Genomic DNA, 18,135 nt, shown 5'->3' with positions numbered 1-18,135 from the left:
TTTTTTGGCTTTTGTGTAAACTCACCAAATAATACTTTTTCTTGGTGTTGAGAAATGGGAGCTAAGAATGTTCATTCAGTTTAATAAGTAAGTGTTTTAGAAACTGGGAGTACAGCAGTGAAGAAATAAGACAGATTGGCAAAAAAGATGAGTGAAGTATCGGATATAGTATGTTCAGAAAGATATTAAGATAAAATAAATTGGGGAAGTATATAAGTATTGGGGTTAGCAATACTTGTAGAGACCAAGGAAGGCCTCACTAAAAAGGTGATATTTGGTCATGTGGAAAAGGTGAGAGAGCAAGACATGTTTAAATATGTATACTTATTAAGTCTTTAAACATCTTTATTTTATTTATTTATTTTTATTTTTATTTTTTTTGCGGTACACGGGCCTCTCACTGTTGTGGCCTCTCCCGTTGTGGAGCACAGGCTCCGGACGCGCAGGCTCAGCGGCCATGGCTCACGGGCCCAGCCGCTCCGCGGCATGTGGGATTCTCCCGGTCCGGTCCTGGTCACGAACCCGTGTCCCCTGCATCGGCAGGCAGACTCTCAACCACTGCGCCACCAGGGAAGCCCAACATCTTTATTTTAATAGTAGTTTAGAAGTATGGCATTTCAGGACTAGCAGGCAACCAGCCAACCCTCTGTCAACATTTGTTCTGTTAATGTTCGCTTTTTTTTTTGGTCCTATGCAATAGAGTTTAAATAAAATTGTTGAGGGAGAGGTATACATGCTTTTGTTTTGTAGTGAACGGCATTACTGAGGAAGCTGATCCCACCATCTACTCTGGTAAAGTTATTCGCCCCTTGAGGAGTGTCGATCCAACACAGACTGAGTACCAAGGAATGATTGAGATCATGGACGAAGGTAAGAGCATCGCTATCAGATTGTTTTGAAATTTGCCTTACCTTCAGATGAGTGTGTCAAAGATTTTAAAATATGGTAGGGTGGCAGTTGTTTTCAAATTCCTTAAAAACTGAATCAAGGAAAAATGATTTTATTCCCACAATACTTGGTTTTTATTTTTTATATCCCCTGGAAATGAGATCAGCCTGGGTTTATGTTGTGAATAAGTGACTGCTGTGGAGCATATGGCTGATATGTGAGCTACTAACGCTGAGTTATATTGAAATAGACTGAGAACAAAATCTCACTAAAAATATGCATTTAATGTTTGATAATCAGACATTCAAGTTGGCTGGGTTTAGTACAACTTTGCAGTTTTCCTCTGTTATTCACTGGTTATTTACATCAGTATTAACAAAATTTCCTAGTAACTGTTCAATTCTATAAACTTTTTTGCCTTCCTGTTAAAAGTTTACTATATCTATTACTTAATAGCCAGGATTCCATGGGGATCCTACTACTTTTCTCTAGGTCAAGGCTCCCTACATTTTCATTTCCTGCCTTTTTCTCCCCATCTTTGACAACTCCGAGTCCTGGTGTCATCCCTTACCCCAAACAATTAACGTCAGAAAGACCAACTTTGTGCCTAAAATAAGTTTGCAGTAGAAATGGTAGTAGGGAACACTGGATGATTAATACAGCAGAATTACGATAATGATGGGGTTGATGAGAGGATTTGAAATTTTAACCAAAGACGATAGCTTGGCTCACAAAGGGAATAAAATCTTGTCATCTAGGAGTCATAGGAGAACATAAAGTGGGGAAGAGAAGGTCATTTGAGAGAAGGAAATGAGCCTTGATGAACCTGTTCCTTTACTACATGAGGTTCTTAGAAATTTCTATTTTTAATAGAACCAGTACCCTAATACACACATCTCCAAATATGAATTGACTTTATAGCAAGTCAGTCTTAAACTAATGCCATGGTGACACCGTATCCTTAAAAGGGCCACGAGGGTATGGGCAACTAACTTAAACTCATGAGATAATATCAAAGTGTCCCATTTCCTCCTCTATATCATGCACCCTTTTATTTACTTTTGCATTCCCAACCCCCAATCCACTTAATTCTTCAACACTGGCTATTTGATAGTCTAAAAGCAAGGTTTTGTGGAAAAGGAAACTTTCCTGAAATCTCTAAGCCTAGAGTTTTCTGCTACTAGAAAGGTAACTTTTCCCCACTTGGTGGTGAGAACAGCTCTTTTATTTAGGAATACAACTAACCCAATATAAGACCATGGGTTTTAGAGCTGGACAGACCTAGATCTGAATACCAGCTCTTCTTCCACTTCTAGCCGTACAACCTAAGTCAAATTAATTAAATCTTTACTAGCTTAGTTTCTTCGGGGTTTTGTTTTGGTTTGGTTTGGTTTTTTTTTTTTAATTTATTTTTGGCTTATCTTATTTTGGGTCTTATATTGGGTCTTATCTTATTCTTATCTTATTTTGGGTCTTCGTTGCTGCACGAGGGCTTTCTCTGGAGGAGGCGAGTGGGGGCTACTCTTTGTTGTGGTTCACGAGCTTCTCATTGCGGTGGCTTCTCGTTGAGGAGCACGGGCTCTAGGCACGCGGGCTTCAGTAGTTGCGGCTCACAGGCTCTAGAGTGCAGGCTCAGTAGTTGTGGCACATGGGCTTAGTTGTTCCACGGCATGTGGAATCTTCCCGGACCAGGGCTTGAACTCGTGTCCCCTGCATTGGCAGGCGGATTCTTAACCACTGCGCCACCAGGGAAGCCCCAGTTTCTTCATTTTTAAAGTGAGGATGATATCTTCAATCTCAGAATGTTCTATAAAGATTAAATATGCATCAGTATAAGTGTTTAATAAATAGTGGTTACTGCTAGTACCACTAAGTCAGTCTAGCTGTCTTTAGTATTTCTGCATGACTTGATCTATTGGAAATCTCTCCTCAAAGTTTTTAGTTCCCGTAAGTTTGAGAAGAAAATCTTCACTTACCCCTATAATCATCAAGAGAATGGTTAAAAGCATTCCCAGTTTTGAAGGTTCGTCTTCCATCTAATGTTTTTCCCCTCTTTTCCACCTTTGTTGATTCAGTGAATTCACCATCCAGGTGAACTGATAGGCATCTGGATGGACTCTTTGGCCTGGTTTTTATCCATAGTCTGCACTGACCTCCAGCCAGCTTTTTACTCTAGGGCAGAGCTCAGCAAATATGAAAGCTGTTTTTATAAAGAAAGTTTTCCTGAAACACCACCAAGACTGTTTACATACTGTCTTTGATTGCTTTCTCACTGCAACAGCAAAGTTGAGTCATCATGACAGAGACAGGATCCTACAAGACTAAAATATTTACTATCTGGCCCTTTAAGAAAAAGTGTGATGGGCCCTGATCTAGAAGAAAGGTGCTTGTAGGTTTGAGGGAGCCACAGTCAGAACAAAGAAAGGAGGTGGAATGCCAAGAAATGATTTATCTATTTTGTGTTTTTGCCTGTGCCTGGCTTGTTTAATGCCCAGTCGGGTATGGATCAGAAATGTTTTTGACTGGCTCATATTGTGAATTTGGGAAGAAGATAATCCAGTGGATCATGTTAGCAACCCATAGAGCTTTAAAAGCTCAAAGGTAATGAGATTGTGAGTGCTAGTGTTATTTTTTTCCCCCATAAATGTGGTTTAAAACTGTTCATTAGCTAGTAAGGTGATAATGAGCTACAAGTTCTCATATGTTTTTGTGGTAGTATTTAGCATTCAAGATTTTATTGGAGCTTTAAAGTAGAATTTCTTAGGTATAAAAAAAATCTTCCTAGTGAATATATTTTTAGCAAATTAAAAATTCATTAGGACCATCAGCAGAGGGCTGTTGTGAAATATTAGCTTTTAGACTTTGTACCTGTTTCTCCTTACAGGGGATATGAAAGGTGAGGTCTATCCATTTGGCATAGTTGGGATGGCCAACAAAGGGGATTGCCTGCAGAAAGGAGAGAGCGTCAAGTTCCAGTTGTGTGTCCTGGGCCAAAATGCACAGACTATGGCCTACAACATCACACCCCTGCGTAGGGCCACAGTGGAGTGTGTGAAAGATCAGGTAAGTGGTTATATCTCTTGATCTGAATTTGATCCTCTTATGAGTTGGTAACCAAATAGTAACCAAAACCTTGAAAATTTTCCAGCCCAGGGGGAACCATCAACATTCATTTGGTTTTTATTTCTACTTTACCCCCCTTTTCAGTGATTTGAAGTAGCTTATTAAAAACAGAGAAAACCACATGGAAAGAAAAAATGGCAATAGTAGCAAAAGGAAAGTAAGAGTAGTATTAATAGCTAACACAATGGGGAAAATAAGTTTGGAGTGAGATTTCCAGAATAGAAAGACTATAATGTTTTTCATACTTGAGCTCAGAGCTTCTTTTACGGACCACACAAAGAAAGAAACCATGTGTAGAAGTGTTCATATCATAAAATAAGCTTCGGGCAAACAGAACTATTCCTGGTACTTAAATCTCAAGGAAATCTCCGAGTCCTCAGAGAGGACATTTTTTGGTATCAGTACAGTGACTAACATTTTGTATGGCTGTTTCTAATAATACCATAATCCAGCTTAATAATTTTGGAAGGGATCAAAACAATGCATATGTTCAAGTAACAGCTTCCTAATGATTTTGCTTAATTCAGAAGCTTAGTTCATACAATATATGTAGGCACAAGGTAACCTTTCTTTGTTTCTCAGGCTATGATAGAGTGGATGGCAGTGGTTTCAAAGATACATTTCTTCCCTGACAAGTTTTGCAGACCCATATGCTGTTGTTATAGCCCAGGCAGCGAGCATCAGCACTGACGCCACATTTTATAAACCCCTACTAGCTAGGGGCAAATTGTGCTTCATTCAAAGTGAGTTTCTTTTCCCTGCTGTGTGGTATGTCTTTTTTATGCTGTCTTTTTAAAATTTCAGTTTGGCTTCATTAACTATGAAGTAGGAGATAGCAAGAAGCTCTTTTTCCATGTGAAAGAAGTTCAGGATGGCATTGAGCTACAGGCAGGAGATGAGGTGGAATTCTCAGTGATTTTTAATCAGCGCACTGGCAAGTGCAGTGCTTGTAATGTTTGGCGAGTCTGGTGAGTTCTTTGTTGTTGTTGATTAGTAACCTCCCTGGACTGTCTCTTTCGTAATCTCTGCTTTATCATTTTTTCACTTTTCCATCACTGCTTTTTTTTTATCCTCTTCTGCCTCTTTCTGGTTATTTCTTCATTGTCGCAATTTTGTAGTTTAGCATTTCTGGCAGTATGTTTTTCTTTTGTTCTAATAACAAAATAGCATGAGAGGAGCTGGGAGTCTCTGGAAATATTTCTTCATATTTTCCTTTTCTAATGTTTTTCCATACCTGCTACCTTTGTTTTATGTGTCTGTGGAACTGGTTTTCTGGTTGCAGACCAGTCTAGGGGTGACCCTCACCCAAATGATTCTTCCAGCTCCTAAGCAGTAATAAACATTGAGTTCAGAATAAAAACATAAACTTGTCTGCCCTGTCTTGCTAGTTAGTTAGTTGGCTAGGTGAGGCAAGAGTCTCCTCTCATTAAAACTGAGTCATTTGGGTAGTTAGGTAGAAGACACACTCCTCTGCATGTACTTTTCTTCCCACCAAGTGTTGCTTCTTCTCACCTATTGACTTTGTTACAGCGAGGGCCCCAAGGCTGTTGCAGCTCCACGACCTGATAGGTTGGTCAATCGCTTGAAGAACATCACCCTGGATGATGCCAGTGCTCCTCGCCTAATGGTTCTTCGTCAGCCAAGGGGACCAGATAACTCAATGGTATGAGGGCATACAAGTTTTTGGGTGGATGGGGGGCAACTGATAGACAAACATACTACTTGAGAACCTATTTTAGCAGAATTCAAAGAGCTTACTTTACCAAGGTGCTTCAGTATTGCTGTCATAACTAGTTAGCATCCCTGCACATTGGTTCAGCCCCTAACGTAATGGTTGCTTACAGTAAGAGGAACATTTCTTGGTGTTCCTGATGCTTTGAACGTAGTTTAGGAAGGCTTACTATAGACTTCTTCCTCTGCAAAAGAATTGGTGGTGATTGAGAGTAATGCTTTGGTAGTCCCTTTTGGAATTGTGAAGGTACAATGATTGTCATACACCCAGGTCATTAACTGAAATTTTATTTCCTCACAGGGATTTGGTGCCGAAAGAAAGATCCGTCAAGCTGGTGTCATTGACTAACCACATCCACAAAGCACATCATTAATCCACTATGATCAAGTTGGGGGGATTCTGGTGAAGGGTTCTGAATATCTCCCTCTTCATCCCTCCCAAAATCTGGAATACTTATTCTATTGAGCTATTACACCAGTTTTAACACCTTCCTCTTGTTATGTTTAAAAAAATAAATAAATTTAAGAAAACCATTTTAAAATTATGCACAGTTGCAGCCTGGAAAACTTAAGGTGGCGCCTTATAGAATCAATATTAGGAGCTTTATTTGGTGCATTTAACGCAACTGGTAATTGCAAAATCCACTTCTGCCTGTGTAAGTGAAAAATATAGACTGTTACCTTGTTGGCCCTCTGAAATTCTGCACTTGATACTTAGTATGTACTCTACCTTCATTACTTCTGGCAAGATGTTCTGCCTTAGCACTCAGTTGCATTCTTTTTCCTTTTCTGTTCATTATGCTTTAATTCTGAGGACCATATGATGATAGAATATATTAAAAATTACAAAAATTTGTATAGGCAAACCAGTTCTTTTAAGTTGATGGCCAAATGTTAAAATGTTATTTTTCATATCATTTATAATCTTGTCACAGTCCACTTAATGAAGTTTGGTTAGATTTCAGTGAAAATTATCTTCCAGGGTAGTTTCCCCACCCCCACCCCCCGGGATGGGGGGTGTAACTTTACCACAATTAGTATATATGGTGCAGAATTTCATGCAAATGAGGTGTGCCAGCAGTGTGATAATTTAAACATATTTAAAGAAAAACAAAAGGATGAATGCACAAACTTGCTGCTGCTTAGATCACTGCAGCTTCTAGGACCCAGTTTCTTTTACTGATTTCAAAACAAAACAAAACAAACAAAAAATAATAAAAAAGTTGTGCCTGAAATGAATCTTGTTTTTTTTATATAAGTAGCCGCCTGGTTCCTGTGTCCTGTAAAATGTACAGGCACTTGACCCTTGGTGTAGCTTCTGTTCGGCTTTATATCATGGGAACGGATTGGTCTGATTTCTTGGCCCTCATCTTGAATTGGCCACGTACAGGGTCCCTGGCCAGTGGACTGAAGGCTTTGTCTAAGATGACAAGGGTCAGCTCAGGGGATGTGGGGGAGGGTGCTTTTATCTTCCCCGTTGTCGTTTGAGGTTTTGATCTTCTCTGGGTAAAGAGGCCATTTATCTTTGTAAACACGTAACACTTTTGCTTTCTCCAGTTTTCTGTTAATGGCGAAAGAATGGAAGCGAATAAAGTTTTACTGATTTTTGAGACACTAGCACCTAGCGCTTTCATTATTAAAACGTCCTGTATGGGAGGGGCGGGTCTGGGTGCGGCCTGCCGCGTGACTCCTGGGTTGGAGGCCCACGTGGCCGGGGCGGGGACTCCGGCGCTTGGGGCGCCGACTGATTGCGTAGCGGGCGGGGCCGGAAGTGCCGCTCCCTGGTGGGGGCTGTTCATGGCGGTTCCGGGGTCTCCAACATTTTTCCCGGTTGTGGTCCAAATCTGTCCGAAGCGGAGGCAGTGGAGCTTGAGGTAAGGCTTTGGCGTGTGTAGCGTTCGACTTTGGAGCGTGCTGACGACTCCTTGTTGCCAGGAATCGAGCGGAATCTACGAGCTGGAGACAAAGGCCCTGGGCGGGGGGGTCCTTCGTTTTGAGCCCTACGGGGGAGCTTTTTGGAGACAGGCGGGGGAGAGAGAAGGGGAGACGGTCTGGAGGCCGCCCCCCAGAGCTCAGAAGATTTGAGGGAGTAGGAAGAGGGGTTTTCTTTACCTTAGGCTGAGGGCGGGGCCCAAGGGCTATTGAAAAATAGACGAGGGTGGGGGTAGCTAGAAGACTAATCCAGGATTCTGAGATCCACAGTAACCTGCAAGTGTTTTTGCACTCCTGAATCACTTTGAGAGCCAAGTGGAGATGAACGTGTACGGAACCAATACATTTCAGACTCTGGTTTTAGTTACTGTTGATTACAGAAAGCTTTGAAGTACTGTAGATGTGGTTCGACAGTAAACCCTAATTGCTGCTTTCCCACAGGTTCTTGCTGGTGTGAAATGACTGAGTACAAACTGGTGGTGGTTGGAGCAGGTGGTGTTGGGAAAAGCGCACTGACAATCCAGCTGATCCAGAACCACTTTGTAGATGAATATGATCCCACCATAGAGGTGAGGCCCAGTGGCAGCCCGCTGACCATACCTCTCTCTTTCGGTTTACTCTTAACCCATTCCCTTTCCTATACCTTTCAGCTATTCCTTAGCTAAAGGAATAATCAGGAGAGAAAAAGTTATTTGGGGCACTGTGTTCAGTAATACAGTAAGTAAAGCTTTACCTGTTTTTGGAGAAGAGTTCACTTTTATTAGCTACTGATGATTTTCTAAAAAGTTTACAGTTTTTAACAGTTTTGAAAACTGTTACAAACTCAGTGTTGAACTCATTTAGTTTCTCCACGTATGACAGCTCCGTTAAAAAGAAACACAGGTCATAGAATACCTGAATGATAGCAGGATGGAGATAAAGGATTCAGAGATCTGAGTGTTTCTTAGCCACTTGAAGCAGCTGAGACTGGGTTGGGGAAGAAAGCATGAGATTTTGAGTCACTGTGCCTAGGAATACAGTCCCTATTTGCAGTTAGTTATATGATAGTGAGCAAATCACTTTTCTCATCTATTTAAATTACCATAAACCTGTCTTGCCTGACACCCAGGGGATGTTGTGAAAAATCAAGTATGTTAAATTTTTGTGGATGCTAACGCACTGTGTAATTATCACTTATTTAAAGTTTCTGTTGTTTTTGTGGGAGTTCATGTTATAGATTGGCTTCAGTAAATGGCATCTAAAGTCTTTTAAGTAAAGAGTTTGTAATCTTATTCAATTTAGAAATGTCTAACTCTAGAGATTATTTTAATCCACATCCTGGTCTTCGTACCACCCAGCCATTGAGTGTTTAATGCAAGCTAACTCTAATATAGCCATTATTTAAAAATTAGTGATTAGTCCTTGGCAAAATTTTATTTTAGGCTTACCAGCTTTAGTATTAATGGTTAGAACATTTTAATATTTTTCAGAGTTTTATTTGTTGTGAGGTAATTTAAATAAGGTATATAAATCTTACATCTGTAGCTCAGTGGCTTTAAATTTGTGTACACTTACGTAACCGCCACATAGATAAAAATATAGACTATTTCCAATGCCCAGGAGAGTTCTCTCGTGCCCCCTTCTAGTCAGTAAACCCCCCTATCCTGCCAGGAAATGACCACTTCTCTGACTTCTATTATCATAAATTAGTTTGACTAAAACCTATCTTTATCATTTTAATTTTGCTGATTTCCTCAGAACACTCATACATTTGACCCTATTTCATGCTTTAAGGAAATTTTGACAATGTGAATTCTATGTTAATTTGAAAGTATATTACAGTCCCGCAATGGTGTGAGTTACAGAGGTGCTGTTCAATGGGCTGGCAAACTATGTTGCATACTGTTTCTGGAGCCAGATCTTTACTAAGTGTGATGAGGTTATTTTCTTTGAACTGAATTCCCAGAACATAAATATTAAAATACAAGTAAAATTTTTGTCTTAGAGCCAAATGGAAATTTTTTTTTAAATATGATCTATGCATGTCTATCTTCCCGAGGAATTAATGTAACTATACCATGTTTGGAACCTTTAGGAATTTGATTCAGGAATATTCCCCAGAGGTACAGTCTGTCATGAAGAGAAAAATATTTTGATATTACAACCTTGTCTGAAGTAAAAGATATTTGTGTATTTAATCATAAACACAAAAGATAGTGCATCCTGGACCAAGTTATAACTGGTAGAGGTATGTTTAGAATTGTAAATGGACAACAAACAACTCAAATAAGAGAAGTACAGTTCATACTTCAGTGAATGTAATCTCTAGTCTAAGTGTGGTAGAACTGTCTTTTCAATTACCATGTTTTCTTCATCTTTTCCAGGAACAGAGTGACCACATTTTCCTTTCTGTAGGCATATAGCATTTGGGGCTTTTTTCCTAGGGTGACATTAGGTACTTTCTGTTTGTGATTATATATCAGCAGTTTGAGAGACAAACCAAAGAGACAGAATTGGACTTGGTTAGGAGCTTATTTAACCTTAGCAATAACATTGCATTCCCTGTGATTTTTAATAAAAATGGAATCTCCCTCTCTCCCTGCCCTCCTCCCCTCCACACCCCAGGATTCTTACCGAAAACAGGTGGTTATAGATGGTGAAACCTGTCTGTTGGACATACTGGATACAGCTGGACAAGAGGAGTACAGTGCCATGAGAGACCAATACATGAGAACAGGCGAAGGCTTCCTTTGTGTATTTGCCATCAATAATAGCAAATCATTTGCAGATATTAACCTCTACAGGTACTAGGAGCATTGTTTTTTCTGAAAGGATGATCTTTAAGTGTGTTCTGAAGTTTTGGGGTGGGAATGAGGATACCACACTAAGGAAGATAAATTTTTTAATTATGAAAAGGATTGCTTTTAGGTTGTGACATTGAGAATCAGGGGTTATTACGAAAAGTTAATACTGGAGTTTATTTTATATAAGCTACTATGTCTAGAATGCCTGATAATACATAAATGAAGCTTGCTTGCTAATGGGAGTGATTCAGAGCTAGAGGTGTTATGAGAGACTACAGAGAGAAAAACACCTCTGAGAAACATTCTTCAGTAAATAATAGAGAAGATAGTGGGAAGAAACAAATGGGGGGAGGGGGGTTAGATAAAGATGAAAGCAAGGCAAAGGGGGGTTAGATAAAGATGGTCTTTCTCCACAGAACCTTAAAGTTTCAAAGCTCGATTGGACCATAAAAATTGTAATACAACATTCTTATTTTACAGAAACAAAGTTCAGAAGGTGGTTTGTTAGGTTTTCATAGTCATGATTGTTATTCGTAGCAGAGCCAGGACCAAAAACCCAGGGCTCCTTTTTCTTAGCTCTGTGTTCTTTAAGCAGAATAATATAATGGTTAAGAATATAGACTCTGCCTGGGTTGAAACTTGGCGCCATCATCTCTTAGCCATGGAACTTCGGGGCAAACTACTAAATCGCTGGGCCTCAGTTTCCTTGTCTATAATATGGAGATAGTAGTACCTACCAAGAGTTGCTGTGAAAATTAAATGAGTTAATAAATATGTGAATCACTCAGAGCAGTGTTTAGCACACAGTAAATGCTACACAAGCGTTCTGCCTGTAGCCTGAGTCTTGGCGTATGCTCCATCCATATGACGATGTCGACTCTCAGAAACAAGCTAGTCTAAAACTGGTTTTCTTCCCCTAAACCTGCTCTACTTTCCATTTTCTCTCTGCAGTTAATAGCAGCACTTAATAAAATGCTTAGCACTTGGCAATCACCAAAAAAATATTTGCTGAATTTCTAGAAATCATTTTTCTCCTTAGGTTGTCTTATATTATCCCTTCACATAGGTTACTGCCATCACACCAGAGCTCAGTTCTGCAGATAGCCAGTGAAATGCATTTCAAGTACATGACTTTGTATGTAATCCCAGGGTAGAGTCTAGAGCAGTGCTGTGCAGTATGGTAGCCACAAACCGTATGTGGTTTAAATTTAAATTCGTTAAAATTGGGCTTCCCTGGTGGTGCAGTGGTTGAGAGTCCGCCTGCCAATGCAGGGGACATGGGTTCAAGCCCTGATCCGGGAAGATCCCACAGGCCATGGAGCAGCTAAACCCATGCGCCACAACTACTGAAGCCCGTGCGCCCAGAGCCTGTTCTCCACAACAAGAGAAGCCACTGCAATGGGAAGCCTGCGCACCACAACAAAGAGTAGCCCCTGCTCGCCACAGCAACGAAGAGAAAAGCCTGAACACAGCAACAAAGGTCCAACACAGCCAAAAATAAATAAATAAATTTATTTTAAAATAAATCAATAAACTGATTAAACAATTTAAAAATCAGTTCCTTGGCCCTATTAGCAACTGACTTTTCAGGTGTTCGGTAGCTTCATATGACTAGCATATATAGTTGGACAGTGCAGCTAGAGAACATTTCCATCATCATAATAAGTCCTATTGGACAGGGTTGATCAAGAGAATCTGGAACAGTAGTTTCCAAACTGCTGTGTGGTATGTCTTGTCATTGAAGAGAGAACTGTCAGTTGGGAGTTCCAAATCCTTTAGGCCCCTGTTAATAAGAGCAGTTCTGGTGTTTCCTATTTTATATCTTGGACTTCCAGCTGTAATTTGAAGAAAATGTTTGGACACCACCCATCTAGAGAAGTGGATAGACTGTCTTTCATTAAATACTGTCACTCAAGGGAGCTTCAAAAAGTTTTTGGAGGCAGTAAGATTTACTTTTTATACTTCAGACCTTAACCTAGAGTGTGATTTCGAGTTGCCGGTTAACTCCAGAGCCAAGCTTTTTGGAGAATCAAGGAGCCTAACAGGGACATGTGTCAAGATAGAAGGTGAACTGGTACTTGGCTTCCCTGTGGCTGCTGCATCAAGTCTACACCAGTCTTCTTAGTATGCAAGCCCTTTTATAAGTAGAAAAAAAGTGAAACTCAGTATAGAAGCTAATAGGGCTAGGTGAAATTTGCTAGATTTTCTTTTTTGCCCTAGCTGTTTATTCCTTCCTAAAAGTTTATTCTTATGATAACATATTCCCTTTTTTAGGGAACAGATTAAGCGTGTAAAAGACTCAGATGATGTACCTATGGTGCTAGTAGGAAACAAGTGTGATTTGCCAACAAGGACAGTTGACACAAAACAAGCCCATGAACTGGCCAAGAGTTATGGGATTCCATTCATTGAAACCTCAGCCAAGACCAGACAGGTATAGTACAGCCTTTAGCATCTGGCAAGGGTTTATTTAAGGCAGAAAAGTTTGATTGATTAACTCTTCACTAGAGATGTGATCCACATTCTTTGTTGTTTTGGATTTTTTTAATACTGTTCTATTTTTTTAATCTTCAGTTTAAACCCAAAATGAATTTATTAATATTCAAGTGTGGTTTCTTTTTTACTCATGCAAATTAACATGCACAAATATTTCTAAAATGAAGACCCTTGATTAAAGATACTTAAAACATTAGTCCTTTATCCATCAACACCAGCTACTATTTAAGGCATAGGCCCTCCTGAATGGAATCTTTAGATCTGGTAGTTAGTTCTGTATGTCCCATGTTACCCATTTTCCTTTACTTGAATGTTATCTTTGCAGAAAGTGCTATTTGTATATCAGTCTGCTAATGTGACTCAATAGGAATGCTGAATCAGCCTATTAGCTAATAATTTAATAATTGCAATTTTAAATCCACATAAAGAAGTACAAATGAGAGAGAACTTACAACTTGGGTTGTGTCTGTTAAGCTGTCTTTATCATTTTCTCTCTTTTATAGGGTGTTGAAGATGCCTTTTACACACTGGTAAGAGAAATACGTCAGTACCGAATGAAAAAACTCAACAGCAGTGATGATGGGACTCAAGGTTGTATGGGATTGCCATGTGTGGTGATGTAACAAGGTGAGCATGTGGTCTCTTGACATAATTATAAATATTATTTAGGCAATTTGGAGGAGTGTTGCTATTATCTTTTCTATGTTGCTATTTAACAGAGTTTCTGCTCACTTACAACTATAAAATAAAGAACTTTCCTTATGGCACCCTTTCTGAGAGTACCACAGCCTATAACTGTTTTTAAAACATTTAATTATTTTACAGACTGTTAAATTTTCAATAATAGTAGAAATTAGAAGACATTGTTTATGAAATGTATTACCAGGAGCTTGAAGGATCACTACATGATGATGACATGGTGTGTATTCTTTTCTCATAGATACTTTTAAAGTTCTAGCATCAGAAAAGAGCCACCGTCAAGGTAGGACAGGTTTGGAAACGAATGTATTATCATTTATGTCGATTTTGTAACCTTGTTTTTCTAATACTCTCTATGTACCATTTATACAGATTCCATCTTTATTTCAGCTGCACTGACACCTTGGTCCTGACTTCCCTGGAGGAGTATTCCTGTTGCTATCTTCAGTCTCACAAAGAAGCTCCTGTGATTTCCCCAACTCTCAGTAGATCAGTATAATATTCTCTATTTGAGAAGTTCTCAGAGTAACTACCTCCTCACTTGGTTGTCTGACCAGAGAAATGAACCTCTTGTTACTCCCAGTATTTCTCCACCCTGGGTTCTCCCCGAGCACACACAAACAAACCTCCGCCACCCCAGGTTTTTCATCTGAAAAGCAATTAATGCTCTGAAACAGAGAACCAAACTGTAGAAATATGAAATTCTGTAGAAAACAATGTCTTGAGCTCTGAAGTAGCAACTGCTGGTGATTTTTTTTCCTTTTTACTGTTGAACTTGGAACTATGTTGGTTTTTGGAGAAATGTCATAAATTACTGTTTTGCTGAGAATATAGTTAATGTTGCTGTTTGGTTTGTTTGTAATGTTATCAGCTATATTCTATAAACTGGCATCTGCTCTGTATTCAGAAATACAAAAGTGAATACTGACTTTTTTGAGTCTATCCTCGTCTTCTCGACTTTCTTGTAATTAAATCTGACTTTCACAATGAAGTGCCTTTTTCCTGGAAGTGGTTTGTAGACTTCCTTTACAATACTTCAGTGGAATAGATGTCTTAGAAACTGTTATACATGAAAATGATTGTCTGAGATATGTCTGCGACCCGTCTAGCTTTGAGGGAAAGATATACCAATATGATAGCAGATGCCATTTTTTACATGTATGAAGTTGATTTTCTAGAGACCTGTTTTCGGGCTCTCCCAAGAGAAAGGTGAGACTATAAATGATTAGGAATAATTTTGCTTACTTTTTACCTAATCTCCACTTTTTTTTGTTTTGGTAGTTTACTACCTGCAAAATGTATATAATTTGTTTCTTCTAGCTTACTGATAATCTAATGTTCAGTGAACTTCCATTCATATTTAAATTTGGGTCATATCAGAAAGTCTACATTTGCAGGTGTTCAAAATTATAAAAATTAGATGCAGGTTTATTTAATAGCTGTGATCAGTGATTCTCAAGCCTCAAATATGTTAATAGACAAATTTTCACTGCGTATCATGGTAATTATTCATGTATATAATTGCCCTCGGTCCCCTTCTCACCCCATCCCCTGTCCTTCACCCCATAGCAGTGGCTTGATTATTTCAGTTGAGTAAATCATGGTGCTAATAGACCAGGGTCACAGTTTCAAAACTTCATTGAGCCAGTTAGCATCACAGAGAGAGAAATTCTTCCACATTTGCTCATTGCACCATTAATTCCAGCTAGTAGTTTTTGCCAGATGCATGTGGTTAGTCCTGCAAGGAGAAAAGAGGTCAGTTAGCACAAATTCTTAACCATGACTGGAAAAACTTGTTATCCTGAGAAGGGTCAGCTTAGAAGTCCTTATAAATAAAGGATCTAAACTCTGTTTTTAGCTACATGGGAACCAAATTAAGCCAATATTTTTTCTCATGTTTTTGAGAATGAGGGTGCCTCAGATAAAAATTTTTAAATTTTTCTTTATTCATAATATTCTTTGAAGGGTTTAAAACAGGATGTTGATTAATTAGTCTGGGCATACCAGATAAGCTGATGAGTTTGTTCTTGTTCTGAACAAGAAGTAGCCTTTGGATTGGAATTGCTGTTTGAGAAGGGAATAGAGAATATAATTAATAGCTATGAGGATTTGGAGGCTTGGCTTTTCCATTTGCAGATAATATCTTGATAATTCTAATGAGTAATAGACTTGGATAACTTTTGATAAAAGAATACTTCCAAAACGACCACTTCCTGTTCTCATCTTCTAATGTATAAATACTTACTGAGGTCCTCTTATCTTCTAATACGAATTTTCATCTATTAAGCAAATTTCACATTGCCTTGAAATGAATTCGGAAGAGAAGAAAAAACATAATGTACCCAGAGAATGAAAAACCCAGAGAGTTGTGCTCCTTCGTGTTAATTCTGAGAGCTTTCACAGTCCACGCCGGTAAACAGAAACTCTCTGCCACTTTGCTTCTGCTCCTCTTGGAGCATTGCTCTGTCATTTTCTTGAGGATAGATAGAGACTTGTCACCTCAGTTGTCATTGTCTTCCTCTTCTTCTTTTGTCTATGTGACTGACTGTGTGATTCTTATGAATGTCAAATTGGGGGGAAAAAATAACTCATTTTAGGCTCTTGTGCCCATTACCCTTGTATGTTTGTATATTTTAGTTTTCTCAAGTATGTTCTAAGCACAGAAGTATCTAAATGGGGCCAAAATTCAGACTTGAAAATGTTCTTTTAATAGCTTCTTAAAGAGTTACACTTTGGTATGAATTTTGGCACAGTAGAGTGACAAACTTAGTTAAAACGCTGAATAACTTCAGTTAGTGTGGTATCAGTTTTTAGAATATGTTTGTGATTGCTGAAAACAATTACAGTTTACCTCAAAATCTGAAAGTCTCTTTCCCCAAGTTAAGTGCCTGGCCAGCTGTCATAAATTACATATTACTTTATGTCTATTTGTTTCTTAAAGGTTGTACATTCAAGATTGTGAAAACAAGGTGTTCTGTGTGAAGGCTACCATGCCTGTCTGTAAATGAATCTGTTGAGTGCTGTATTTGCTCCAACAGCTTACTATAGAATGCTACTTGGTCATATCGTACTTATTACAGTTTTCACTTCAAGAGTGTAATAGGTAAAATTATCCTCAATCTGTATTGTAGTGGGCCCCATGTTTAGTCTTTCATCATCCTTTAAACTGCTGTGAATTTTTTGTCTTGACTTGAAAGCAAGGATAGAGAAACACTTTAAAGAGATAGTTTGGTTTTTTTCCATTCTGGAATTTGTGAGCATAGTCATGTTTTACTTTACATTTACAGTCATGAACTCTTAAGCTGGCAGCTACAACCAAGAACCAAAAAAGGGTGCATTCTGCTTCTTGTAATTCATCTCTGCTAATAAATTATAAGAAGCAAGGATAATTAAATTAGAGAAAGTATTTAATTTGGGTGGTTTCTATAAACAAGAGACTATAATTCTTGTACATTATTTTTCATCTTTGCTGTTTCTTTAAGAAACCTAATGTGCCACGAAATTATTTTAAGGTGTTTCTTATAAGAATTGTTTTTAAAGTGTTCTTGTTATCAGAGTAATTGTAGATATATTTCAAAATATAACTGGTAATTTTTAAAGGCCTGAATACTGACCTAAGAAGCAATTGTATGAATTCTCTGGAGGCAAGGGAGGATCTCAATGGAAGTTGTATGACTTTTATATTTCTGTGCCATTAAATATAGGTAAAAAATGTCAATTGTGCACTTCTGCTGTTTAAACAGGAACTATTGGCCTCCTTGGCCCTAAATGAAAGGGCTGATATTTTAAGTTGACTATTTTATTGTAAATTAATCCATCCTAATTTTTAAAACTTTGGTTGAATATTTTTCTTGTTAAATGTTTGAAAAATAAAAACTGGAAGTTCTTTGCTTAGTCATAATTGCTTTTTCCACTGATTGCCTTTATTGAAAGTTAATATTTAATTCAGACGTTTGGATGTGACATTTGGACAATACTGGAAGATCTGAGTTCCTCATTTTGTCTCAGTATAAAATATGTCAGAGCCTGCTTTATTATGTCGGGGTGATTCAAAGCTATATGGCAGATTCTCACACATTAACGTGAAGTGCTAAAAACTACCATTGGATCTTTTGGTCTATTTTTGTACTACTGTACAGTCTACCAATCTTGGTGTAGGTTTGAGAGCATAAGTCTAGGAGCCAGAGAACATGGGCTCCAACTATAATTTTACTACTCTAGCCAATAGTTTCCTCATTTTGCAAAATAGGGAAGTTGAATTAGGATATCTCAGATTTCCCAATCCTAATTAAGGAGATATAAAATGATTTCAAACCTAGGCTTTTTCTTTTTTCTATTTATTTTTATAGTTTTATTTATTTATTTTTGGCTGCATTGGGTCTTCGTTGCTGCGCGCGGGCTTTTCTCTAGTTGCGGCCAGCAGGGGCTACTCTTCGTTGTGGTGCGCGGGCTTCTCATTGCGGTGGCTTCTCGTTGCAGAGCA

General features: G+C 38.6%; 2 protein-coding genes across 7 annotated transcripts in view; both read left to right on the top strand.

Moving 5' to 3' along the window:
- Nucleotides 1-7,352, top strand: part of CSDE1 (cold shock domain containing E1) — a 36,817-nt gene extending 29,465 nt beyond the window's left edge. For all 4 annotated transcript variants that reach the window (XM_060090308.1, XM_060090307.1, XM_060090306.1 and 1 more), the window contains 5 exons: nucleotides 751-870; nucleotides 3,773-3,951; nucleotides 4,816-4,979; nucleotides 5,542-5,674; nucleotides 6,044-7,352. In XM_060090308.1, the coding sequence (XP_059946291.1) occupies nucleotides 751-870; nucleotides 3,773-3,951; nucleotides 4,816-4,979; nucleotides 5,542-5,674; nucleotides 6,044-6,091 (644 nt within the window). In that variant the 3' untranslated portion in view covers nucleotides 6,092-7,352. The remainder of the gene's footprint in view (nucleotides 1-750; nucleotides 871-3,772; nucleotides 3,952-4,815; nucleotides 4,980-5,541; nucleotides 5,675-6,043) is intronic.
- Nucleotides 7,353-7,494: 142 nt separating this feature from the next.
- On the top strand, nucleotides 7,495-17,553 carry NRAS (NRAS proto-oncogene, GTPase). 3 transcript variants are annotated; one of them, XM_060090310.1, is made up of 7 exons: nucleotides 7,495-7,616; nucleotides 8,116-8,243; nucleotides 10,279-10,457; nucleotides 12,732-12,891; nucleotides 13,457-13,580; nucleotides 13,894-13,935; nucleotides 14,043-17,553. In XM_060090310.1, exons 2-5 carry the CDS (start codon nucleotides 8,133-8,135, stop codon nucleotides 13,574-13,576), a joined length of 570 nt encoding a protein of 189 aa, XP_059946293.1. In that variant the 5' UTR covers nucleotides 7,495-7,616; nucleotides 8,116-8,132; the 3' UTR covers nucleotides 13,577-13,580; nucleotides 13,894-13,935; nucleotides 14,043-17,553. The 3 variants fall into 3 exon arrangements, with proteins under 3 accessions (XP_059946293.1, XP_059946295.1, XP_059946296.1); XM_060090312.1 differs by having other exon boundaries at nucleotides 14,025-17,553; XM_060090313.1 differs by lacking the exon at nucleotides 13,894-13,935.
- Nucleotides 17,554-18,135: the final 582 nt, after the last annotated feature.

Source organism: Mesoplodon densirostris, chromosome 2, assembly GCF_025265405.1.
Source record: "Mesoplodon densirostris isolate mMesDen1 chromosome 2, mMesDen1 primary haplotype, whole genome shotgun sequence".
Classification (NCBI taxonomy): Eukaryota; Metazoa; Chordata; class Mammalia; order Artiodactyla; family Ziphiidae; genus Mesoplodon; species Mesoplodon densirostris.
The sequence above is the reverse complement of the archived record's forward strand: the minus strand, read 5'-3'. Positions and strand labels throughout refer to the sequence as shown.